Genomic DNA, 25,544 nt, shown 5'->3' with positions numbered 1-25,544 from the left:
TTAGTATTTTTACGGCGTGTTATTGACCCACAGTCATATCTGTTCCATTTTTGCACAGATCATCACCTGCATTCATGTATATATCGATCCGCTTTGCACTTTTAAGTTTTATTTTTGTTTATTTAAGTGTATCTTACTTATGTTTTGCACTAAGTACCGAAGCAATACTGTTGTAAACCTGCTCACCATTTGGCAACAAAAGCCTTTCTGATTCGGCTCTAACAGCTAACCGCTTCTTCTGGGCCGCACCATCGTCTGTGTGGGGTAAACAGAACACTTTCCACACATTTAGGTCAAAGCGTCAAAAACAAATCAGATCAAAGCTCGTCGGTACCAAGCGTGCTGGAAAAAACACAGCGCCCCGCCCCCTGACGTCATCAGCGCCTCCTCTGCGGTCAGCTGATCGCACCTGAAGGGACTGAGCGTGCACAGAGCCTAACGTAAAGGAGCTTTCAGGGGAACGACAGCAGGTAACGCAGCTTGTAATGAAAGGAAAGCTGTAGCTGTAATTATTAGTTCACGGGCGACACCGTTTCTCTGTGCTGTGGACGCATTAGCTTAAAGGCTAAACTTAGTTCACGATAGCTACTGTTTGGCTAGCTGAGTCACAGATGGTCTGGACGATGGGAGACAGCGATGGGGAGGACGCAGTGGACACTCCTGCGCTGCCCGTGGAGGTGAGTGCAATACAAACGCAGTGCTCGTGAGCTACAGTAACAGTGTTCTAATGGCAGTCAGCTACTGCGCATGACCTGCTGTACCTGTCGAGTGTGCTCTCGCTGGAGCTGGTTCGGATCGAGCTCTTCGCGGATGTTTAATCTAATCCAGCATTTCTGTCTCAATCTGCAGGTCGTAGTTTACATCCTGAGTTTTCTCCACGCTTCAGACAGGAAGGAAGCCTCGCTGGTCTGCCGTAGCTGGTACAGTGCCAGCCAGGACCCCCGCTTCCAGGTCACTCTCCCCAGACCACAACAGAGACGATGAATTGAAAGGTGGCTGCACATTTTAACTGTGTTTTTTTCAAATTGCAGAGGAACATCACCTTCCGCTTCCCGGCTTCGGCCTCGTCCCTGGAGCTCATCAGGGGTCTGGGCCGAAAGCCACGCTGCAGCCTGATAATCAGCCAGCTCGATGGCTTCAGCATCTCCAGATCGCTGCTGCTGGAGGTGCAGTACTCTGACGAATTAAACAGCTCCTGTCTGACACATATTAGGGGTACAGGTGGTTTTTTGTTGTGTTTAGTACCCAAAAATGTCTCAGCATCCATTGCTCCTTCTGTGAAACTATATTCCTGACGTCATGTGATGACAAACCCACAAACAAGCAGTCATACGCTTCCTGGTAGGCTCACATAATTCACACACCTCCGGGCAATGGAAACTTTTTTTACAGTGGATTTGTCTGGACTCTAGTCATCTTAGAAAAACACTAGCATTGTTTTAACATTTTTATATATATCTCAATCACAGCCTTATTATTTTAATTTCCTGTCATAAGGATAAACACGTGACAGGCCATAAATGAACGCCAAAGTTCAGAGCAGCTGTGGTCATTACTTAATAATTCATGCTTATCACAATCATGTGCGTCTGTGTGTGTGAACGTGTAAGCACAGAGTTTCCCACTAAACACACACACCTTTGCTAACCTTCCTGTTTTGTGTTGCTTCCTCCTCAGGTGGGCCTTTGCCTGGGCCCTAAACTGGAGAGCCTGGCCCTGCCTGGAAGCAGCATAACAGAGGCTTCCCTGCTGGCCCTGCTCCCTCGGCTTTCCTCCCTCCGCAGGTTGGACCTCAGAGGTCTGGACAGCCTCTTCATGTCTGGAGCATTCCTCTCCAGGGAGGAGCACAGACAGCAGGTGGGTGGAGACGGGCAATAAACAATCTGAACAATTCAAACAAGAAATTTAAAAAAAATCTTTATTTTTTTATGGTGTCATAAAAATGTGAGCAATCATAATCTGCTTCCAGGTGCGGTCAGCACTGTGTGGTCTGGAAGAGCTGGACCTGTCTGACCTCCGTTACCTGTCTGACCTCACCTTCAACCGGCTGACCGGATGCACGCCGCGTCTCCGTCGGCTCTCGCTGGCTGGCTGCCATATTGCTTTTGAGTTTGACCCGTATCGAGGGTGCCCGGTGGGGGCCGTCGAGGACTCTTCAGCTCTGCTGTCGCTTAGGAACTTGAGGAGGTTGTTGATGGAGCAGAAATCCACCCTCGTAGCTCTGGACCTCAGCAGGACATCCATCACCCCTGAGTCGCTGCGCACTGTTGCACAGGTCGGGATGCTGGCACAGCACAAGTTTCAGCATCACTAAGAATACTTCCACTGAGAGCTGTAATTCTGTGTTGCAGGTTCAGGGTTTGTTTTTAGAGGAGCTGATCCTGCACGGCTGTAAGGAGCTGACCAACTACTCGGTGGAAGTTCTGGTGAAGCACCAGCCAAGCCTCCTCAAACTGGACATCAGCGGCTGCACGGAGCTGACCAGCAGGTCTGTGGAGGCCATAGCGCGAGGTCTGAGGTCACTGACACACCTCTCATTGTCGCAGGACTGGAGGATCACAGAAAAAGGTTCCCCCCGTGCACATTCTTGTGTATTTAACTGAAATTGTCACCCAGTGTGATCATTTTTATATTTGATATTATCTTTGGAGTGACCGTAATCACGATGATGGAACAAACTAAAAGCAGCTTTAAGGGGAAAACAAACGAAATAATCAGCATTTTTCTATTTGAATAGAACTGCAAGTTTATGATGCTCGGTTATTAGTTTCACGCTCGCAGCTCATCGCACTGCCTCCATGTGATTAACATCGTGTTACCAACAGGCCTGTCGGACCTGCTGTTGTTGCCCTCCCTGCGCTCTCTGGACCTGTCAGAGTGTCTGCACATCAATGGAACAGAGATGGTGAAAGGCTTGAAGGGATCCGATGCTGCCAGACGACAGCTAGAGACGCTCAACCTCAGGAGCTGCACCTACATCAGGGTCGGTCATTGTCTGCGTCGCTTCGTTCGGTTTAAACCAGACGGAAAAATCTTAGCTTCCTGCCTTTCTTTTAGGATCCTGCAGTTTTCTTTCTCGCCCAGCTGCTCGGGGACACTCTCTGCGAGCTTGACCTGACTTCCTGCAGTAATGTGACTGACCTGTCCGTGTGCGCAGTCGCCACCTACCTGCAGAAGCTGGTGGTGCTGCGGCTCGGCTGGTGTAAAGAAGTGACAGACTGGGGTCTGCTGGGAATGGTGCAAAGAGCCAAATGTGAGCCTGACGAGGAGACGGTGAGAATCACAGCTTTGTGTCTGTTTTGCTCTAAGCACGTGTGGTTGTTATAATAATTCGCTCTAACAGGGAGACAAGGGGCCCAGGTTCACCCGGACTTTTGGCAACATGGGCTTCTTCAAGCCTCCTCGCTTGCCTTTCGAGGAGCGACCCAAGCTAGTGACTCCGAATGACCTGGAGCAGCTCAGACAGCAGGCTGGAGCTTCTCTTTTAGCTCTCAGCAGGCTGCAGGAACTGGACCTCTCTGCCTGCTCCAAACTGACGGACAGCAGCATCACTCAGGTAGGAGGAGGACGGGCAGCAGAAGGTTCCAGTCTGGAATGCAAAATATTTGAAAAGCTCTGTTCTCCTCTCTCAGGTGATGCGTTTCCCAGATCTCCACCATCTGTCTCTCTCCATGCTGCCGGAGATCACAGACGACAGCTTAGTGTCGACGGCGCGTCACTGCCGCAGTCTCACTAGTCTCGTGCTCAGCCACTGCCCAGGTATCAGCGACCGCGGCGTGGCGCATGCTGCGCCCTACCTCCCCAGACTGCAACATCTCTACCTCTCCTGCTGTAATAACATCACCGATAGGTGATTAGCACACACGCCTCGCAAGTAGCTGCAGCTCATCGGAAAGCCATCAAATTCTTACACTGTTTGCACTCTAAACCCCGCAGATCCCTGCTCCTCCTGGTGCAGCACTGCAAACGTCTGAGGACGCTCGACATCTCCAGGTGCAACAACATCTCCGTAGCAGCAGTGGACTTCCTCCAGACACAGCTGCCCTTCCTGGAGAATCTCCACTACAAGTTCATAGGTGGGGCTGATCTTAGCCTAAGCCTCTGACAGGCTGAGTGAACATCCCGAGAGGCTGCTGGGACTTGAAAAAGAAGAAAACCTGCTGACTATAGTCTGCTCTCAGCTGAGCTTTTGGCACATGTCAGTATTTTGTGCGAGAGAGGAAAAATACTTTAAAGTTTACAGCAGGACCTAATTATGTCATCTCTCGAGTAAATATCTGCTCCTGTGTGGAGTAGGAATCACCAGTTTGGACCAAAGGTTATTTTTAAAGATTTCAAAGGAAGGCGAAGACGGCAACACACGAGCACCACAGGAGGAAGAAAGTAGTCAGCATTTCATGTATTTACTGTTCGGAAAATTTTATATTTAAATTCTTTGAGGTGCTTTTAAATGAATTACTGCTGTCACAGACGTAGATTGTTGTAGACCGATGCCAGCGATGCTCCATTTCCTTTATTGTTTTAATGCTGGCAGTCTTTGCTTGTTTGCTCAGTGATGTTGTTAAAAGCAGGATGTAGGATGGGACACTTTGATGCTGCTAAAGCTGTGGAGTGAAAACGTTTCCCCAACTTCATCTTTTAGATTAAAACAAAGTAAATCAGGGTTTTAATCACTAATTGCTTTTCAAAAATGATAGTGTCAGATGTTCTTGGAAAGGGCGCATCATGCCAAAACTAGCGAGTTTCATTTCCACTCCAGCCCACTGTGGACGCTGTTGTAGCACTGAGACAGAGGGAGTACTCATCATGGACCAAAGTGTGCAAAGGTGTCTTTTATAAATAAACCAAAGTTTGGCTTTTTGCTGTATAAATCAAATGTTTTTATTCATGTGAATTAAATCAAAGCACATGATTCAACGTGGACATTATCCCAGAGGTCAGTGTGTCAGTGTGGAGCAGCTGTGCTGAAACGAAATCAGTCAGTTCCCCAGTAGCTCCTCCAGGTGGCGCCACTGAGTGCTCACATTACAAAACCAGCCGTGGACAAAAAGCATCAGTTTTAAAGTTACAATGAAATTTGATCCAAAAAGCCAAAAGTCATCCAACGCATGTGGTACCGTGTGATTGTGACAGAGGGACGTGTGCCTGTTTGCAACAACGATTCAAAATCATTTAATGCATCTCTGCTCCAGAGCTGCTGAGATCCACATGAAGACGAGTGCCTGCAGGTGCATGAAGCTGCGTAACACTGAACACCTGCTGTATGTCTGATGTGCTGGAGAATAAACGACGTACCGTGTTGTAGTTAATGCCCTCTTTAAAAAACGCAGTATTCCTCACACACATTTAGAGAATTCAAAAATATAAAATGATTGTAAAACAAGTGTAAAGTACCATTACTTGAGTGGTTATATTAAAAAGGATTGAATTACATTTTGCTCGGTACCTGTGTGAAGGTTTGAGTGCAGGGAGGAGCAGACGTGCGTCACACAAACACTGACGGCGTCTCAACCTTGTTCCTGCTTCACTCGTTTCACTTGGATGTTTAAAATAAGAAAACTCAAGCGTCAAAGTTATAAATCTGCGATTAAGATGACAAGCGCGTGCACGCGCAGCTCCGCCCACACCGTCTCGTTTCACACATATTTACACAGTCACGCGCTCATTGTTCCGTCTGGCTGAAGTCGTAGCAGAAGTTGAAGTTGCTCGGAGGTTTGGGAACGACCGGAGCGTTGTCGGGTATGGGAACGTTCTCCAGATCTAGGAGGCGGAGCTTGATCTCCATAGACAGGAGGATCTCCAGCTCACTCCGCATCGATTCGCTGCTCATCTCCCGGCCGAGGAGCACGCTCAGTCCGTCCGTCCACAGGCAGAACTGAAGACGTAGTGGAAGCTGGTTAGATTTAGTTTCTTCACCGTATATCACAAAGAAACTGAAGGAGGTAACGGAGCAGCGTTTAGACTCACGTCGGTTCTGGACGGGGCGATGAAGTTCAGGCTGTACTCCTCTACGTCGTACGTGATGCTGAATGCCAGATCGAGGACCTCCTACAGAGAAAGCTCAGTGAGACATTCCCCCGTCCACACTTATTATCAATCATCACCAGTAACAAGAATCATTGTTAAACAGAAAGAAGCTCGAGAGCATCAGAGACATCCCAGTGTGCTTGGGTGAGGACTTCACGCTGGAGAGACCACATCTCTCACCTGGCCTGGGAACGCCTCAGCGTGACCCCAGATACCCTGAGTGAGGGAGGTCCTTCTGTGCCCATCGATGGACCTGCATCTTATTTCCTCAAGCCATGTTTAGTTTCTCTCCATATTTCTCCCTTGACTGTCCACACCACCTACAGCAGGAGGTGATCACCATGGTACTGAGAAGGTGAAACAGCTGACCTTATTCTGTTTGCCTTTGTTCTCCTTCATGTGAGGACAGTCTTTACCCGTCAGCAAGCCTTTGATATCTGCGACTGGAACTGAAGAGGAAGCATCAAAACACACATATGGTTAATATACTTCAGACAATAAAAACCATCTGTCGGAGTCATATTAGTTCCTTCTTCTGTTTTGAATAACAAAGAGTCGTCAGTGCCAAGCGGTAGCTGCAGGTGGCCCCGCCCCTCCCAGAGGAGTCTTCCTGTTAAAAGGAAGTTTTTCCTTCCCACTGTCACCAAAAAAGACTGTTGGGTTTTCCTCTGTATGCATTACTGTGGGGTCTACCTTACAATATAAAGCGCCTCGAGGCGACTGTTGCTGTGTAAATAAAACTGAATTGATCAGCGGCTCAACACACCTGCACTGTTCTGCACTTTGTATCAGGGTTTGTTGGGCACTGATGCTTGATGATTATTAAGATTAATCAATGAGCATAATAAACTGGAATTCCACACATGACAGTTTCTCACAATTTAATTTTAATGGATAAACCTAAGCATGAATATGGCTCGAGCCATTTGGTGTAGAAAAACTGAACTCACTCTTCTCCTGCAGTGTTTCTATTGGTGGATTTTCCGTGTCTTCCTCCACATCGCCGTAGTGAAGCATTTTGTGATTGGGCGACAAGCGACAGTACCACAGTTTATCTGAAGAGACAAAGACGCGGGTTAGCCTGACACGCCCAGTCTGCCGTTCGCTGCACGCGAGCCTGTGAGCGCTCTCACCCTGTCTGCGTCGGCTGCTGATCTTCCTGAACATCGTGCCCTGACACAGCCTGTTGAGTCTCTGCTGCCGGATCAACTCGAGCAGCTCCGGCTTCAGCCGCTCTTTGAGTTCACTGGAAAGAAAAGCAGCAAAGAGCTATAAAATTATTCTGAAAACGTCACAAGCAGTTTTCTCGTTGTTCTAAGACATAAACCGTCACTATTGCCCAGATGACATTTATTCAAATCTAATCAAAAATCAAGGAGCAGAACTCTGTTACACTGAGTGTTTAGTGACAAACACCAGTGTGACCTGCTGGTTGCTCCATACGGGTGGAAACTATTTGGAGTCGTCAGCAGAACAGCTGATCGGACAGTTTAACAAACCACAAACTCCGTTTTTATTGAATCGTTTCCAGAATGTGGGGTCAACACACGGGACGCTCAGCCGAACTGTGTGTGGATCACAAACACACTGAACCTGAGCTCGTTTATTTCAAGCTTCTGTTCTGTTACAAATCTGATCTTTGCATGACTGAATCAGTACGGACGGCGTGTAAATGACCTTTAAATTTGGTAAATATTTTTACGTTTGTTTGAAAGGTACTTCGGTTTTATTTTGAAATCCAGGCTTTTATTTTGAAACAGGAAACTGGCGCAAAACCGTTAAAGGGCTTGTTAGTAAGGTTTCTTTTAGGATATGGTAAAATAGTGTGCCTTAAAGTGAAAAATATGTACGTTTCCTTTGCCAATTAGTACCTGGCTGACAGTGGCACAAGGTTTGTTAATGTTTCCTTTAACGGAATAAGTTACGTGCAACCAACATGTCGTTTAATAGAGTTTGTGTTGTTAACCTTGACCTTTATGTGTAGCTGTAAGTTAGTGAGGTGATATAATGAATTGAATGATGTAAATTTGATGTATATGTATATGTGAGCAGGGGAAATGTGTTTCCTTTAATGTTATGGTATTAATATTGCTGGCTTTGTTTTGCTCCTAGCTCTTACGGTGTCTTCACTGAATGTTTCAATAAAAACATTTCCAATAAAACCTCTGAAGCATCAGTATAAGAGACCATCATTCAGCCAGGGATGCTACACGGCGGGAACTGCAGACCTCGACATTTCTCTGACATGCAGAAAGTAAATGAGTTCAACTGTAAAAGGCAAGAAGTCAATCTGGGAAGCAGTGGGCGCTCATCTGATCCGATGAATGCTGGCAGCTTTTAAACAACCTATCCGTTTATCACACCGCGGTGGGCCTCGGCTCGCCTGCAGTACAGATGGATTTACCATGTGTGCCCACTCGAACGTGACTGCACAACACACTCATCCATAACCAGTAGACCTGGCTCCTGCCTACAGATAGACAAACATCTGTTTATACAGACTATAGGACAGTTGGTGCACATGGCAACTCCTTTAACACAGACCGGTACGCAGCACGTAAACCTGCTGATGCTCACAGCACAGGCGGAGCCAGAGTCTCTTCCTGGTGCAGTCGTTCCGTCTGCCGCAGTTTGAGGATCTCGCTGTAGTTCAGAGCGTTAACTTTGTTCTTGAAGAGCTCCAAGGAGGTCGGCTTACTCGACAGAGTCCTGGTGATCTGCTCCCTCACCACCTGCATCACCTGAGGACAGATATGGGAGCACAGACATGCTGTTGGTGTGATAGGGATTGGTGTTTCACGGCTTGGCTTTGACATAACCAGGGCATGTCAGCCTGCCTATTTAACACGTTTGTGCACAATGGTTGAACATTATTCCTTCATGTGGGCAAAAGAAGACTCAGAGCCGCTCAGTCATCAGTGCGATATCCTCTCCACGCACGCGCTCACACGATGGCCTTGCTTGCATTTGTCAAACGGTGCCATCATAACGTCCTTGACCTTAATGTGACTAAGACTAAGGAGTTAATCACTGGTTACAGGAAAGATGGCGGTAAACCGAAGGCCAGAATCACACACAGTGAGACTCCAAGTTGTGTAAATATTTGGGAACGCTCGACTCGCAGCTTAAATCTGATATAAACACGAGAAACTGCGGTTAAACGAGGACAACAAAGAATTTATTTTTGCAGAAGCTGAAAGTTTTCAGTGTTTCTAAGAATATTTGATAGAATTTTTATCATTCTGTTATTGCAACACGTTCTGTATGCGCTGCTTTGATGAGCAGGATGTGAGTAACAGGGACAGCGTTAGCAGTATTCTCGAGCTCGAGTCTCGCGCACCCTCGAGACAAAAACTGCTCCTCAAATTCTTTCACGTTCTTCTATTAAGCTGCTGAATGTTAAACGTGAAGAATAATAGTTTGTTCTTGTCCCGTCTCTTATTGTCCACAGCTCACCTGTCGGTCGTGTGGGGTTCAGGGGGTTGAGGTTAGGAGCAAACCCCCTCGAGCTCTCGGTTTCTGCTTACAGAATAAAATGTTCATGCATCAGGAGTTAGTGAGGGCGGTCTCCACCCAGCAGCTGTCTTGATACATACACTGGTAAGGTCGTCGTCTTTGTGTGGGAAACGGTTCGTGCTGCTCGATGACAGACTGACTGGTTTCTATCGTTACCTGTAAAGTGTTTCTTTAGTTCAATTTTTACTTTATTCTTTGTTTTTATTGAGATGGTGGTCAGACTGAATTGCCCAGCGTTTTCTGAAGCTCCGTGCTTCAGTCTGTGTTTCTACTCGTTAAAGTGACGCTCACACAGAGACGGGAGGTGACCCTCAGCGCAGTGACATACGTGTTAAATCTATGGTTCCCTCAGTCGTAAAAGTGGAAAATCTATATAAAAATCAATAGTGTTAAAAGACCGAGCCAACTCTGCGCTGCTGCGGTCACACCCCCTCACCCACACATGTACGCAGCTGACCTAGATCATTCCTGTTCACGCCCAATTTGATTGACTGCAAACAATCAGCGTCTAAAGTGTCGATAAGCCTCGACTCATTCTCAAAGCTCAGAGTAATCGCTCGGTCTCACAAATGTCCTCCAAGAATGTGAAGCGTGACCAAAGTGTTTGTGACTGCAGACGACAGCGAAGTCGTTTTTGTCCCGCAGCAGTGGAAACACAATCTGTGAAATCCAGACCGTCGTACAGAACACGAAACGAGCGTCTACGGTTTCACAGCGCGGCTCCCCGCTCACGTCCTCAGAGCCAAAATAAACTCATCGTCCACCAGCAATCACATGACACGGTCTGCACTCCCACCACTGTACATCTGTTTACCACTCAGCTGTACGCATCTGTACGTAACTGTTCCCACCTTCTATTCTGCCCTTATCTGTATGCAATCTGCTCCTATTGCTCTTCTGATTGATGCAAACTGCATTTCATTGCCGTGTGTTTATACACGTGTAACGACAATAAATCTAATCGACACATTGTAACGATTTATTAACAGCTTCTAGTGTCACACATTGAAAACAAACAAAAAACCTTTTAGCCTTTGATGTATGAATCACTTCTGTACTAGAATACTTCATATTGGCCTCTGTGTTACCAGTTAGTTAAAAACTACTATCTTACCTCCATTCTTCCTCCTCAACAGACAATTATTTTAAAACCGTGGCTTCAATTTTCACCCTCGGTCAGTCGCAGAAACGTGACGGGGATGACGCGGAGTCAAAGTGAGATCACCTATGACAGCAGAGGCCTTTGAGTGTTTGGTAAACAGACACCCCGGTGCTCACATGCACACGCCCAGCCGGGTCCGGCCCCTCTGTCGTTTAGCTCAGCGGGCCAATAGGAGCGACGGCAGCTGTCTCTCTGTTTGGCAGCGTGTTCATGGACGCTAAGTGTGCGTATGTGTGTTAGCGGAGGACGGCTGTTCAGATCATAACACAGCTGGACTGAGGAGATTTCTTAATGTTGGAGGCGCACATGCAACTAAAACCTAAATAAGCGATATCGCCGTCACAGCCTCAGCTTTCCTTCTTCTTTGCTGCTCCCTGTCGAACCTTTTCCTTCTCTCCCTCTCACATCGTTTCCAGAGGTTTTACGTTCCCCTCTGTTGTCGTGTCATTACTGCCGATGCCCTGGGCGCTTTGTTTTCCTCGTTTCCTTCTCCCTCCGTTTCTGCCGTTCGCCGCGGTTCTCTTTGTCCACCTAATGCTGCTTTGTCCTTGCCTCAAAGCACCCTGGGAGGTTGGACACGAGCAGAAACAAAAGGCCAGTCTGCTGGTCTGGCACACAGGACACTGGCGTGCACCGGAGAGGTCAAAAGGTCACAGAGTTCTATGAGCACTGTGTGGATGAAGGATTGTTGAGTTCTCAGTATTTCTCCCAGATGACAGCGCTCTGCCGCCAGCTCGGCTTAAACCACAAAGCTAACTGTGCGTGTGGGGGCGGGTCGGGGAAGGAGAACCAATCCAACCCACCAAAATACAAACTTAGACAAATGTACATTTAAAATTGAATTTAAAGCATTCTGCTTTTAAATTTCAGTCTCTCTGTGCTTCATTTTTACTATATCAGCATTTTTATTTACTTGTGTCACAGTTCATTAAGATAACTGAGTGGAAACACCCTGTGAGGTGTGATCAAAACAGTCCACCAGTGGGCCTTAATGGATTCAAGGTCTCCCATTCAACCCATGCAAGGTCACCCACATGACCACAGGGATTAAAGTGCAGCTATTCTCAGATCATTCCCCGGAAGTCCAGTTCTGAGCACCTGCACTCTGCGGCTTCTCCACGGACCTTAAATTACATGCTGCACACTGGCCTCAATTTTAATTTGGCGGGTCATCTCTAGCTTTGACCACAATTTTCTGCAGCGGTTCGAATAAGAAACATCAACTGAGGGGCAAGATGAAGAAGTGTTGGCTTCCCCGCCCTCTGAATTAGCATTTTTCCACAGCATGTCTTTATCCTGTCTTCCTTCTCTCACCCCAACCAATCACAGCAGATGGCCCCGCCCCTCCCTGAGCCTGGTTCTGCCGGAGGTTTCTTCCTGTTAAAAGGGAGTTTTTCCTTCCCACTGTCGCCAAAGTGCTGCTCATAGGGGCTCATATGATTGTTGGGTTTGTCGGTCTGTGAAAATATTGTCTGACATTAAACCGTCCGTGGCACAAAAAAGGTCGGGGGTCTACGATGCAAAGCGCCTTGAGGAGACTGTTGCTGTATAAATAAAATTGGATTGAAATTTTGAACTCTGATTTCAACTCCCGTTTATTCAGAGTGCAACTGATTTGTATTGTTCGGCAGAAATGGGATTAACTGTGGAGCAGTCTATTCACCACATTTGTTCTACTTCCTGAACAAAAGCTCACCAGAAGAGATCCAGCATAGCTTGCACAAATACCCGCAGTGGGGGGGGACTACTTTGGGACTACTGACCTCTGTCTGCCTGACTATATTTAAATAAGGTAACGTTCTTTGATTCTTGAACTTCCTGAGCCAGCGGTTCCCTCTCTGACTCCTCCGGTCTGCACGATGAAGCATCCTTGGGTTGGACACTGAACCACAGTTTCCTCCGATGCATCCACGAGTGCACGATTGCTAAACACATCACTCGTATGCATGTATGACTGTGTGCTATGAATATAATAAAGTGTTTTGTTCCCGACCACACACATGCATCTAACGTATATAACATGAAGAGCTGTGTTTTCGTTCCAACTCATGGTGCTATTGTGTAAAACGACGAATGTCGCATAGAAGAATTTACAAAAAGCCACCGTTCACTTCAGTTTGGTCACCGGCTCGATTCCACTCATTGTTTTCTGATTTATGGAAGCGTTTATGTGGTTGGGTGTACCGCAAATGACTCCAAGTACTCCGTGGGAAAATGAGACTGACTGTCACTGCATTTAGCAAAGATCCCACATGTGGTCGTGGACGGTTTGGATCTGACGTACCCCACGTCACCGGTTCACACACTGCCACAGCCAACGACCAGAGCAAACTCTCCCGTCTATGTGAGAACTGCCCGGTGTACAAGGACTGAGTTCCTTCTAGCAAAGCGAGCGCCTCTGCTGCTGTACCTTGTCAAAGTCTTCCTGTGTGGCTCTCATCTCTTTCCAGGTCTTGTTGAGCAGCTGAATGCAGACGCAGAAAAGCTCCTCCATCAGCCGGTCCTGACTGAAGAAGATGGGGTGGTAGTCGGACCCCGTCTCCGAGGCTGTGAACAGACAAAATAAATTAGAGCTCGAACAAGAGCGAGCAGAGATCGCAGCGCGTAAGAGATCAGACTGACGTGGCTCTCCGATCCGAAGGATTTCACACAGGATGAGCGTGAGCTGGATGCTGCTCCTGGCAAAGGGACACTCGTGTTTGTCCTCTCGACTGCTGTTCTCCAAGACAAACTGACGACAGAGACAGAACGGAAACTAAGCTGAGCGTTTATTATGCAGTCACCTGATTTTTGAGCTCATGTAACAAACAAGCCGCTTGTACTCGATCATTTTTTCATTTAACATGCACCAGCAGAGGTTTTCTATGTCTAACTAAACTGCAGATAAGTCATGCTCACCCTGCTGTAGGCGTCGGGATAACGTGTGGCAAAGTAATACATGGTGTCCAAAGCTAAGAGACCAGGAGGCGTTCGTGACAAGTCCTGACCGGGGTTGCTATTATTCTGAAAGGAAGGAAGACAAAGTGTCACATATAAACGAGAGAAAAGCTGGCAGACAAACAGTTACCGTGTATGATCTCACGCTTACAGAAAAGCCCAGCTTCCTGAACTCTTTAGCACAGAGCGAACGCCGTCGTTCGTGACTCAGACTGTTCTCGCTTTCTGTCTCGAACGCTGCCTGCCTCAGACCGTGAAGGATGTCTCTTTGTTCCTGAGGTGAAAGCAGGCAGACACACAGTGGGCTGTTAGAATCTTTACGTTTCTGAGCGCGACAGAACATTAGAAACGGTATTTTATTCATAAGATTTCAGGATTATAAATGTAAAAACATAAATGTGCAGCCGACCGGGCGTGGCTTTAACATGTCTGTGAAGGTCATCGTAGTCTAAGGAGCTCGGAAAGAAAGGCGTCTGGACGTGAGCCTTACTCTTACACCTGAAGAAGCTTCTCAGATTAAACGTCTTCAAGGAAACTTAAAGTCCGGACGCGTTTCTTTCCGAGCTCCCTGAAACCTGACCCGCTGTGTTGCGGCTCACCTGGCTGCAACAGTCCAGAGGTGTCCTCATGCGGGGCTCCTGGAGATTCAAGGTAACCGACTGTAGGACATAGAGGTAGTGGGCCATCTCGTCTTGGACTGAACCAGAACTGTGGATTATATTCTGCCAGAGACACACATTTGACATGAATACATTTTATATTTCATCATTATTAAAAGAATTTGTGAAACGTGATCGGACACGTGAAGATGATTCACCTTATATATGTACTGGCGGACATTCTTCTTAGTCAGGAAATCAAACATATCCTGTAAAACAAGAAGAGCGCGTGTGTCACTGGACTGCAGAGACCTGCTTCTACCACCGGGTGGCGATACAGTGTCGACAGGCAGCGTAAGGCAGGAGGATCAGCCTGAGGGACTTTGACCTCTGTGACGAAATCGCTGCTTGCTGGTACGTGCATCTCTGACTCAACCGCGTTTTTGTTCGCAACTATTTTGCTGATAAGAAGGGTGGGTTTGTTGACCTGATGTAAAAGTGAGGAAGTAACAAAGAGAGCCTGAGAGAAAAGAGCCGAATGAAGGAACCGTTTGTGCACATGGAGAGAGGAGCAGAGGCGCAGAAAGACTCGACTGTCTGCAGACGGTGCCTGTGGGATTCTGACACGCATGAACAGCAACTGTCCTTCACCCCGAGGCACATGTGCAGCTACAGTCTCCTCAGATTATGAGATAAAAACAAAGAGAATGAAATTATTCCAGGAACAAGTGCAGCTCCGTTCTGCTGTGGCCCAGAACTACAGCCACCTTTTACCTGAGGGACGCCTACATCAGCTACACTAACACATACTTTCAGCCCACAGATTCACAAGGTCACATATTCACACAAAGCATCAAGTTTAAATGTTTTTGATCCTTAAAAGCTGTCACTAGGACACATGTATGAGTATCAGTGAAGAAGCACCTGAATCTGACATCCTGCGATAGAAAAGCCAAACTTTTAAGGTTACTGCTGATGAACAGTGTGCACGGTGCTGCCTGGAGGCAGACACCGAGGACGAACTGCGAGCCAAACTAAAACACCTGATCATCTGCAAGCTTTGAAGTTTTACTAGTGTGGAAAAGAGGAAGTGCATGAAAGGTTTGAAAGTAGCAGAGGCACCTTTCGGTCCGAGTCTCCGGCTGTTTGCAGCAGGGCCATGAGTAAGGCCATGGCTTTGGTTTGTATCTGCTGATTTGTCCTGAAAAAGGTTAGAGACACACAAAACATTATTTTTACAGCTTTGCAGCCACATGGAAATGCGTGCATGCTCCTTTGACAGATTTCAGTTCTCGTATTGCTGCACTCGTGCAGTAAAAACTGGACAGTTTACATATTTAAAACTTCCTGTTACAGAAACAATGCTGTGACCTCGTTGCATTACTCGAACGCGTTTCACATGACACTATATCTTTGTGCCAGATTAAGCGAAAGCAAATGATGCTGATTAATGATTTTGAACTTTAAGATGCAACAGACACCAAGCGAGTGTGACTTGTTGCGTGATAAACTACTTACACCTGCAGGTGAGCAATGAGCCTCTCCATGGTGATTTCCTGTTTGACCTGCAGGAAAAGGCTGTGGCTGCTGAGCACCATGCTCTCCAGGATGTCCAAGCACACCTGCTGTATCGAGGCGTCCGTCGACTTGGCGTTCACAAAGCCGGCGATCTGAGGGAGAAACGTGAGCTTCAGAAAATCAAACTCGGAAAACGTGCGAGAGGCGTGCGGAGAGCAGCGGGGACCTTTTTGATGAAGACAGAAGAGAGGTTCTCCCATGAAACGATCCCATGATCCATCAGCTCCATGAACCCCGTCAGCGTGTGCGTCATGATCACATTACTCCTGAATGACACAGTAAAAAGAGGCAAGCATGAGACATTCACACGGACACGATCAGTGATGCCGTTGGTGCTTTAAAGTCAGTAACAGTAAAGCGTTGCATCGCTGAGAGCTCAGCCAATCGTGTTGCTGCTACCATCACAGAAAAGAGCTTCAATGAATCAGTCGGTGATATCTGACGAGGATACTAACTCATTAGAGTCTTCTACAATCTTGACCAATAAGAGGTGTCCGTCTCGGCTGATGAACTCCTGAGCAAAGGTCACGTCTGTTGAAACGCTCGCCAGTTCCTTCAGCGAATCGCAGCGCACGCCTGCGTCTGAGCTCTGGATACCCTTGAACAAATCCTCCGCGCAGCGGCCCTGAGTTCATCCACGCCAACGAAACACACACAGAGAAACACACCGGCTCAGAAAAGTCATCCATCGAGCTCTGATGCGACAGTTTAGACTTCTGGAGCTCTAGTTGGTCAGCACGTAGCAGAACGTAGCCTCTCGCTGTGTTAGAGGGAGAAGAAGGTGAAACAGGCTGCAGACTCACCGGTGCCTTGGTCAGACGCAGGATGCAGCCGTTCTTAATGTCCAGACGATTCTACGACACACAAACAAGCAGGCAGACACGGAGAAAAGGTTTAAGAAGAACACCAAACATAATCTGTGTCTATCAGAGGACTGCACATCCAGGCACAGAGGCTCAAGACGTCAACGAGAAGCTCATTCCTCACATTATCAAAGAATGACTCATCCTGCATATGTACTGTTTATTTACCAAAGGCCAAACAGACCAACGTTAAAACGGGGTTAGCGGGCCGTCTGGGGCTCGGGCTGCTGTTTGCACCGTGACCCTGTTTGGCTTTTAAGTCTAGAGCAGAACATTAAGACTGAATGCACGTGATCACAGATGTGACAAAATATTTCAGCCCAAATTTACACCTCATCTCCAATAAAGCGTCTCAGTCCCTGTTCGTCGTGCCACTTACAAATGAGCCGTGCAGCTTTGCTGCAGCCAAGAGCTTCTGCTGTTCTTCTTCCTAACATTTATTAAGCACAAAGTAAAATCTTTGCAATCGAGTCTGTGTTTTGTGAGGCTGCCCCTGGCCTGTGCAGACAGGATGAACCCAGCACGTTAGCGGTTTTTGGTGGTCGGAGAAACAGCTCAGAGAAAACCAACGGGCCCTGCCTGGGCTCCAACCCACCGACCACCTGACTGCTGATAATATTAACATGCACATTTCTGAAGTCTGCCACTAAAAGCAGGAAATAATCAGCACCATTATTAGACCGCCTCTGTTCCACAGACTCCTCAAGAAGCCAACCTTAAACTGAAACATGTGTGTTTAACTACGTGATCACTGCAAAAGCCTGAAGCTTACCATCCCTACGCTAACTGTAAAGGAGCTGCAGAAGCCTCGTCTGCATTTTTCCTGATGGGATGATAGTCTTATCTCAGAGAGCAGGAAAGCTTCAGCAGCAACCTTTCAAGAGGAATCTGAGTGAAGCTGCTTCTCGCTTTAGCTTCTGTTTTTCCTGTTTCACGCTCGTCTTTGATGACTGAGCTCCAGGGAGACGCTCGTAAACGCAGGCGAAGTGCTGACAAAGTAGTGATTCACTGATCTAGTGGCAGAGATAGATGCTTATCTCGTAACCATGGAAACATCTGGAAGGCTGACTCGGGTCTGGTACTTGACGTTTTTGCAGAAACCTGAGCCAACGACAGACGTTTTTGTGTTGACTGTTGCCGACTGACCGATTCGGTGATGTACATCTGCACTCCGTCAGCATACTGCAGGGCGTAGTTCTCGGACCCGGGGAGATTCCATCTACACACACACACACACACACACACACACACACACACACACACACACACACACTTCAGTGTGACCAATGAAGCACGATGATGTCAAGCAAAACAACCTCCATCGCAGACTTACCCGTCGCACACCTCCTTTATCACAGCAGACAGAGGTTTTTTCTGCAGAGACACAACAAAGCAGCACTTAGTCACACATGCATGCAGACGCAGCATAAAAGACACACACCTGCTGCACAACTACTATGTTTCTCTGTCGGGGAGCCGAATTCATGCTTCAGTAATGACATGCTGTTATGGGATCGCGGTTCCACAACTATTCCCGCTGGCTGGAAACCTTGTTTGCTGGGCAGAGGAAAGCTCGCCGACACTCTGTGAACAATGTTGCCCTCGGTGCCCAGAGTCCTCTCTGTACGGAAATAAAAGCCAGACTACTTCCATGTCTGCCTCTCAGCTATCCTGCTATTAGTGGTCAGCCCTGTGGTTACCCTGTCAAAATGTCTTCAGGTTCTGTGGTTGACCCGGTGGACAGTCTGTCATTAGTGGCAGCAAAGAGGGTCAACGAATCAGATGCGTCTGCTGGAAACGCTCGGGCCAATGGGAAGTTTTCCTGGCGAGGTAGAATTGGTCGCGATTTAAAACGAAACTATTTTGTGTCAAGAAAGGCCCAAAGTAACACTCCTGAATAACTTATTGTGACAGTTCCTCTAAGAATAATCCCGATGAGATTATCAGCTGTTCAAATAGTGGGTGAAAGGCGCTGGCTGGGAACCTGGTTAAGCCTACGCTAGTGTGCAACTCAGAGACCTCACAGCCGGCCCTGCTGTACACTCTAGACTTAACTGTCTTGCGCAAGGAAACAACTTCCCCCAAGTTTCTGGGAAACATATGGAAAACTTCCCCACAATCACAGAAAGCCATCACTGCTATGAAACACTTTTTACTTTAGTCACAAAGCTTTCACACTTTATGGCTCATATCAACACAAACCCCAGAACGAGTAACAAGTGTATTAATAACAACACGTTCACGTGAAAGAGTCACTCCCGAGGCACGAGCAAGCAAGAGACAGACCGCAGAGTCTGGTCATGTGAGTCGCCAACAAGAGCGACTGAAAGGAAGCTGAAAACTCACATCGGTGCATGTTCACTGTGCAAATTTGAAGTGAAGGCAGACGCAGGGAGAAAGTGGAGAAAGTGAGCTGCAGCTGTTTCCACAGCATCACTGAGAAACGCATGAAAGCGGCGTGACTTCTGTGACATTATATCAACATGTGCTTCATGAAGTTTATGTAGGATGCAGCAGGAAGTGGGAACATTTGAGTTTAACTGTTAGTCTTACATCACGTTTACAGTCGGGAGCCGAAGCGTTATTCTGACAGCTAGTTTAAACATGTCATGTTATAGCAGCTGTTTCAAACCACAGCGGTAAGGAAGTGGGGATCATCACCATCGACACACACACACACACACACACCTAAAAGTGCCAGTATTATTAGTGTCTTTCAGTTTCTAGAGTCATAATTAACTCCCCTTTTAAAACCTTTTGCCAAAGCGCTCTCTCCCCCTCTCTCTCTCTCTCTCTCTCTCTCCCCCTCTCTCTCTCTCTCTGAACTGATACAAGCAGGAGTGGGCGGAGCCTTCACAGACGCACGGGCCAATATGGTGACACCTTTTTATTCCCCCCCAGCAAGAAAATGCCCAGCATAGTTCAGATGAATGCACGTCTCTGTGGTCTGGCGTTGACTCATTAGCGTGAGTGCTGCTATGAACGTGCCAGAAAGTCTCAGCACTACTGGACTAAAACCAACCTGGGCAGAATTAATCGACCAAATTACCTGATGCAGCCTGACTGAAATATGTCACAACCTGGAGTCCAATCAGAGCCTTCGCATTTTGACCAACTCTCTGATGAAATGTGTTCATAACGGCTGCAGAACAAAGTGGTTCAGGTTCCCCTGTTTGATTCCACCGAGCAGGTTTATATTCACCACGATGCTGACGGTGCAACAAACTCAGAGGTGTAAAATGTGAGCTGAGGGTCACAGCTCTGCCAGGTCCTCATGCGCCATCATTCCTGCACCATCTCATCTTTTCTCACACAAAAACTCCCAAAATGCCAGAAACATAAGATCAGGACACTCTTCTAAGTTGTCCCGTAGCATCGAGAGAGCGACGACGTCACTACGAGCCGACTGGTCACAGTGACGAGCTCGTTGAACCTGTCTCACACAGAAACAGTCAGATCACACGCATTAAAGAAAGCTTAGTTCAGTCCTGCTGCATCAGACGTTTGCACGATCGCAGGGCATTGTTCACGGCTGCGGTGCACGTGTGAAAACGGCTTTCAACTCTACCAAGACAAGTAAATTGGGTAAGATGCTCCGCAGAGGGAAACAAAGTCCTCTTGTGGTTTAGAGGTAGATCAAACGTGACATCAGAGAAGCACATCAGACACTCAGTGTGACAGACTGCGTTATTTTAACCAACCAGAGCGCGACGGACGTTATCAGTTAAAAGTGTGCACGTTGTATAAATGTGTGCATTACCTGGTCCAGTTGTATGAGCTGGGGGTAGGCCCCGGGCATCTGGATGGCTATCTTCACTATGTCCTTCTGCTGCGGCATGATGGCACCTCTTGGTTACACCGCTATTCAGCTGCTAACGGGAAAACAGAGTTATTGGGCACCTGTGGGATTTATATGAAATACATTGAGTCCCATTTAAGAACATATATAAAAACCATGTGACCAAAATGGACTCGAGTTTGCACAAAAAACGAGTCTCCGTCATTTCGACAACAGAAAGGTGGAATAAGAAAACGAGAGCTGACAGTCTGTAAATCTGATGGCTGCCTCGCGTTGATCCAACAACCGTTTTACACGTGAAGCTGCAGAACACGGCGGTTCCTCTTTCACGGTTTATTTATGGAGTGCTGAGTAAAGCTGAAACAGGTGACCTCCTGCCCGTACAGGCACCTCCAGTCCTTCCATCGTTCTTCTCACTTCCTCCTCGGCTCCGATAGACTTTTCCCAGAGGATAAAGAAGAAGCTGCTGTTGCGCTTCAAACCCTTCCTCGTCCTCCTCCTCAGTCTGTCGACACATGGACAACACATACAGTCTGATGTTGAGTCTTCTGTGCGCTCACTGGCTCGGTGTGATTAACAGCCCAGCCTGTGCTCGATCTCTTGGATGCTTTTTGCATTCTGTCACTTCCAGCCTCAAAAAGAAAGCTCGCAGTTTTTAACAAAGCAACACTCCCACTGCTGTCACAACAACCGCATGCTTCGAGGCCTCCTCGCCTCCCTGAGGCGCCGTCTGAGAAAAAAGGGCTGTTTTAAGTGACGATAAGAATGCAGCCGATACCTGGATGTCACCTCTCAAACATCCATCTTTGTTTGGGGGTAATTGACATGGACTAGATGGAAGGAGAAGTCTGAAGGGCCAAACCTGTTTGGGTATGTTGGATCTGGTGTGGTGCCAAAGGTCAACTTCCCTTTGAAAATAAAGTATTAATCTTAATAGAGATTTATAGAAACTGAGGCCTACTCAGCTTCTGAGTGACCGAATTCAAAGGCCAACCTGTCACGCTACGGTTTTTATTAACAATAACTGAGAGTACCTGCGGTTTTTGAGCTGTCCAAGCTGCTTAATGAAGAATGTGAAACTGAGCCCATGTAGGCTACTTGCTGTGGTTACTGCTTTGGCTCAAAGAACTAACCAAACAAGTACACATGAGTTGCGTCATATAGTACAGCTTTGACTACACCAGTTTCCTAATCAGCCTGCAAGTGGAAACTGAACTTAATTTCAGGTCTGGGTGTAAAATCCAACATTTCAATAAAAAAATGACGAGTACATCAGTCAAAGAAAGCGCTGTAAAAGTGAAACTTGGCACAAAGAGTCTTTCAACCCCTGAAGAAGTTCCCTTTTTCCTAGTAAGCACAATCATCAGGTCAACACTGACTAGCGTCGTGATTTACAATAATAGCAGGATAACGATGTTGTGATGATAAATACAGAGAGGATGGCACTCACAGTAAACACGCTACCTGCTTGGCATCATTTACGTCATCAGATATAATTGGGTCACTTCCTCTCAAATCAGCCAGTTTTTAGATGATTTCTGCTCAAGCGTCTCCACTTGGCATAAACAAAGAGACAAAGAGCAGAAGTTCTCTGGGAGGAAATGCATGGCTGATGCCAGAGCTCAGGGATAAGGGCCAATGCTTCCAGCTGACAGAAAGGCAACAGTAACTCAAACAACCACGTCACAATCAAGGTAAGCAGAAGAGAGTTTGTGAACGCACAACACGTCGGACCTTGAAGCAGATGACGTGGCGCTCCTGTCAGGTAAGAACAGGAAACTGAGGCTGCGGCTCGCACAGGCTCACCAAAGCTCGACAACAGCAGATTGGAAAAATGCTGCACGGTCTGATGAGTCTCAATGTGGGCGATATTTTCGGTAGCATCGTCTAAACGCCGCAGCAAGTACTGTAGCAGACCACGTCCAGCTCTTTATGACCACAGCGTACAGGTCCTGTGATGATCGCTTGCAGCAGGACATTGTGTCATGTGTCAAATCATTGCAAGCTGCTTTCTTGAACATGACAGTGAGTTCAGGGCACCCAAAGAGCCCTCACAGTCACCAGATCTCAGTCCAAGCACAGCGTCGTGGAGATGTGGTCGAAGGCGACACTCGCATCATGGATCTGCAGCTGGACCAAAACCTCAGGAGTGTTTCCAGCTCCTTGATGAATCTTTGCAGGCAGTTCTGAAGGCACAAGGGGCTTCAACCCAGTACTACTCATCTGACACTGTGGCACTGTACAAGGATAATCTGTAGACCAGAGCATTCAGAGCTCACAGCTTTGCGATGCTGCTGTCGCATCTATAAGCAAACTATACGATCTATCAGAAAGAAGGAAAAGAGGTTGTAGACAAATGTGGCCCGGCGACAGGAATAGAACACCACAGTACAGTTCGTCTAGATCAGAAGCTTGAACATTGATATAATCTGAGCAGACTAGAGCTCACCGTGGCCTGACCAGGGCGGAGATCAGCCTGCATTCCTGTCGTCCAAGAAGAATCAACTTAAGCTAATCCTTTAAGCATTTCCTACAAAGTATTTTTAAAGTGTCTGAATTGATTTTATACAGCTTTACACTTAATGCATTAGTGGTCAGGAACACGACGGCAGAAATACAAATTAGAATAAATTAAAACCTCTCATTAATAGAAGTTACCATTTCTTTAGGGGAACTAACGTCCCCAGACAAGGAAAGATGAACTAAAAGATGTTTTTTGCATTTTTAACTAAACCCAACTTGCTTGTATCGAAAGTTAAAAAGCTGCTGATCAGCAAAACTGTGTAAGCTGCTTCATTTACTCAGGAACTCAGGAAAAGAGGGAAGCTTTCATGTGAGGCTCCAGAGGTTAACCACCAGTGCGTGCTTGCCTCAGTCTGTACCTGTCTGTGCCTGTTCGTGATGCCCCCCAGAATTAACCAAGTGGAAGCTGAAACCACACCCACTGTCTGGCTTAAAACAGAAGAGAAGTTGAGGTTTAACTTTAGTACTCTAAATGTAATGATCCCAGTTAACAAAAATCCTTTAATAACCTGAACAACTGGTCAAATAAGAGATTAGCCAATCTTTCAAAGACACAAAAAAGCCGAAGCCTCAGCAGTGTAATACATATGGATCATAGCTGCTTCCATCTGACAGCCAAAGACAAGACATGGTTCATTTTACAGGCCAGCAGTTACTCAAACCCAATTATGTGTAAATCAAAGAAGAAGGAGAAGAAAAATCAGCCTTGCTGGGTTCAATCAGATACAATTTTCTGCTTTTCTGAACGGAAGTTGTTAGAAATGCAACAACAAACAGGTCGTTATAATATGGGAAGTTCTAGCTGCTACAATAGACGAGAACTCAAAGAGTACATCTCTGTGCACTCGCTCACTGTTCAGCTGAAACAGGTGGAGTTTGAGCTGCGCACCATTAAAAGCGTAAATGCATTTAAAGGAGATGATGTCAGACAGATTAGAGTCCCACCACATTCAGCTGTCACCGTCTATATTCAGTGAGCAGTTTGCTTAGTTAGGCTTAAAACCACAAGCAGGCTCAGAGCTTTTGTGTGTGTGTGTGTGTGTGTGTGTGTGTGTGTGTGTGTGTGTGTGTGTGTCTGTCTGAGACCCCCTGGACTGGCAGACCCCCCCTACCCACTGTGGAAGTGTGTATGTAGGGAGGGAAGAGCTCAGCTGCCTGAAATTCCTGACCTGACAGAGTCGCACATACACTCGGTAAATCTCAAATGCTACAGGTTTCCAAGAAAAGGGATTTATATGGTAGAGAAAACTGGAAGCTGCCTTTCTAAAATAAAAATAAAACACAGAAACACTTATATTCGGAGTTTTTCTTATAATAATTATGAATAAGACAATTGTGCTTTACATATAGCACATGTCAGTTAAGTAAAGTCATGCATCAAGTTAGCAGCTAAACAATGTTTTAGTTAAAGTAAACCACTCAGTGCAACAAGTTAAAAGTGCAGCTAATCTGATATGAGCGCAGCCACAGCGTGTTGGAAACAGTCAACACAACAGTCGTGAAAGAAATGTGAGCACAGCTTTCTTTTTCCCTGAATGCCTCCTACCTGGTATGAGAAGACGAGTCAAGAGCTACTATCCTGCAGGAACCGCCGCAGTCGGACCGAGAAACATTTGCAGCTCCTTTTTTACTCTTCAGGAGGAACCGAGTCGGTCCGCGGAGGTGTGTTCCCCTACAAAAACATCCGACCGCTGACAAAATCTGTACCAGCGTCTCTGCAGAAAGTTTTAACTGTGATAAGTTGACCTAAAAGTTCCGGGTCGGCTGGAGTCTCTTGGTCGAGCGTTTTTTTCTGGGGTTTTTTTTTTTTTTTGGAGTCAATCGTCTCTGATTAACAGAGCAGTTTCCGATTTGGATTTTCACAATAATACCCCTCCCGCGTTTCACATTAATTGAACGTTTAAATTGAAAATAAAACTAGAGATAAGGAAGAGAAAAATTAAAATGGGAACAATAACCAACGCCATATTTTATTTTATATTTTGCTACTTTATTGTCCATGCAGGAAACCTTTGACCGTCACATTTTTTTTCTTTCGAGCGATACAGTGCTTTTACTTTGAAACACAAACAACGTACATACCGGAGGTGTCGTTGCTGCTTATGGTGACTTCTATCATATTTCTTTCACATTTCTTCACTAGCACATAAAATTGAATTCAAAGTTCCGGTGGCGTACAGCTGGTTGCAGCCGCCCCCTGCTGTCGCCTCATTGTCCAGCAGAAAGACTTCTGTATGTATCAGGATTAATGTCAGAAAAAAGGGAAGCAGAAAGACCTTCCTGTCCTGATAAAGTGCTATCAAGATATTATGTTCCCCTTATATGCGAAATACTTTCTCCACAGATTTTCTGCCTTTGTTTACAGATGGCAGTAAAATTGACACGAAATGCGAGGAGGAAGATAAGCGGGAGTGAGAGCCAACAGGAAGCTCATAAAATGGGATGTATGTTTATCAAATGGCTGCTATGACTCAGTTTCTCTACTTTCATCACAATGTGCAGAAGCTTTAAAGGCCATATGGCAGATACATAATAGAAGG

At 46.6% G+C, this 25,544-nt stretch overlaps 2 protein-coding genes across 3 annotated transcripts; one reads left to right on the top strand and one right to left on the bottom strand.

Moving 5' to 3' along the window:
• The first annotated feature begins 380 nt into the window (after positions 1 to 380).
• fbxl9 (F-box and leucine rich repeat protein) lies at positions 381 to 4,871 on the top strand. Its single transcript, XM_026176747.2, has 11 exons — positions 381 to 677; positions 850 to 951; positions 1,032 to 1,166; positions 1,678 to 1,857; positions 1,970 to 2,275; positions 2,352 to 2,568; positions 2,826 to 2,983; positions 3,058 to 3,273; positions 3,344 to 3,556; positions 3,633 to 3,850; positions 3,937 to 4,871. The coding sequence occupies exons 1-11, from the start codon at positions 612 to 614 to the stop codon at positions 4,103 to 4,105; spliced, it is 1,980 nt and encodes a 659-aa protein (XP_026032532.1). The 5' UTR covers positions 381 to 611; the 3' UTR covers positions 4,106 to 4,871.
• elmo3 (engulfment and cell motility 3) lies at positions 4,857 to 24,800 on the bottom strand. 2 transcript variants are annotated; one of them, XM_026176743.2, is made up of 21 exons: positions 24,551 to 24,800; positions 20,443 to 20,554; positions 18,016 to 18,056; positions 17,829 to 17,901; positions 16,623 to 16,673; positions 16,275 to 16,444; positions 15,986 to 16,085; positions 15,760 to 15,911; positions 15,364 to 15,442; positions 14,460 to 14,510; positions 14,242 to 14,364; positions 13,794 to 13,916; positions 13,604 to 13,708; positions 13,328 to 13,436; positions 13,116 to 13,252; positions 8,605 to 8,768; positions 7,161 to 7,273; positions 6,978 to 7,082; positions 6,397 to 6,476; positions 5,968 to 6,048; positions 4,857 to 5,875 (listed from the first exon to the last, which is right to left on the bottom strand). In XM_026176743.2, the coding sequence occupies exons 2-21, from the start codon at positions 20,518 to 20,520 to the stop codon at positions 5,663 to 5,665; spliced, it is 2,148 nt and encodes a 715-aa protein (XP_026032528.2). In that variant the 5' UTR covers positions 20,521 to 20,554; positions 24,551 to 24,800; the 3' UTR covers positions 4,857 to 5,662. The 2 variants fall into 2 exon arrangements, with proteins under 2 accessions (XP_026032528.2, XP_026032529.2); XM_026176744.2 differs by having other exon boundaries at positions 20,443 to 20,551.
• Between the last annotated feature and the right edge of the window lie 744 nt (positions 24,801 to 25,544).

The sequence above is a fragment of the Astatotilapia calliptera genome, chromosome 7, assembly GCF_964374335.1.
Source record: "Astatotilapia calliptera chromosome 7, fAstCal68.1, whole genome shotgun sequence".
NCBI classification, from domain to species: domain Eukaryota; kingdom Metazoa; phylum Chordata; class Actinopteri; order Cichliformes; family Cichlidae; genus Astatotilapia; species Astatotilapia calliptera.
The sequence above is the reverse complement of the archived record's forward strand: the minus strand, read 5'-3'. Positions and strand labels throughout refer to the sequence as shown.

Bases quoted from the DNA above. Each gene is read 5' to 3' on its own strand.
- fbxl9 (XM_026176747.2), top strand. From the start codon at position 612: ATGGTCTGGACGATGGGAGACAGCGATGGGGAGGACGCAGTGGACACT. The intron at 678-849 runs GTGAGTGCAATA...CTCAATCTGCAG, and splicing joins CTCCTGCGCTGCCCGTGGAG to GTCGTAGTTTACATCCTGAG. The intron at 1,167-1,677 runs GTGCAGTACTCT...CTTCCTCCTCAG, and splicing joins CCAGATCGCTGCTGCTGGAG to GTGGGCCTTTGCCTGGGCCC.
- elmo3 (XM_026176743.2), bottom strand. From the start codon at position 20,520: ATGCCGCAGCAGAAGGACATAGTGAAGATAGCCATCCAGATGCCCGGG. The intron at 15,912-15,985 runs GTCCCCGCTGCT...TTTCTCCCTCAG, and splicing joins CTTCTGTCTTCATCAAAAAG to ATCGCCGGCTTTGTGAACGC. The intron at 5,876-5,967 runs GTGAGTCTAAAC...CTACGTCTTCAG, and splicing joins TCGCCCCGTCCAGAACCGAC to TTCTGCCTGTGGACGGACGG.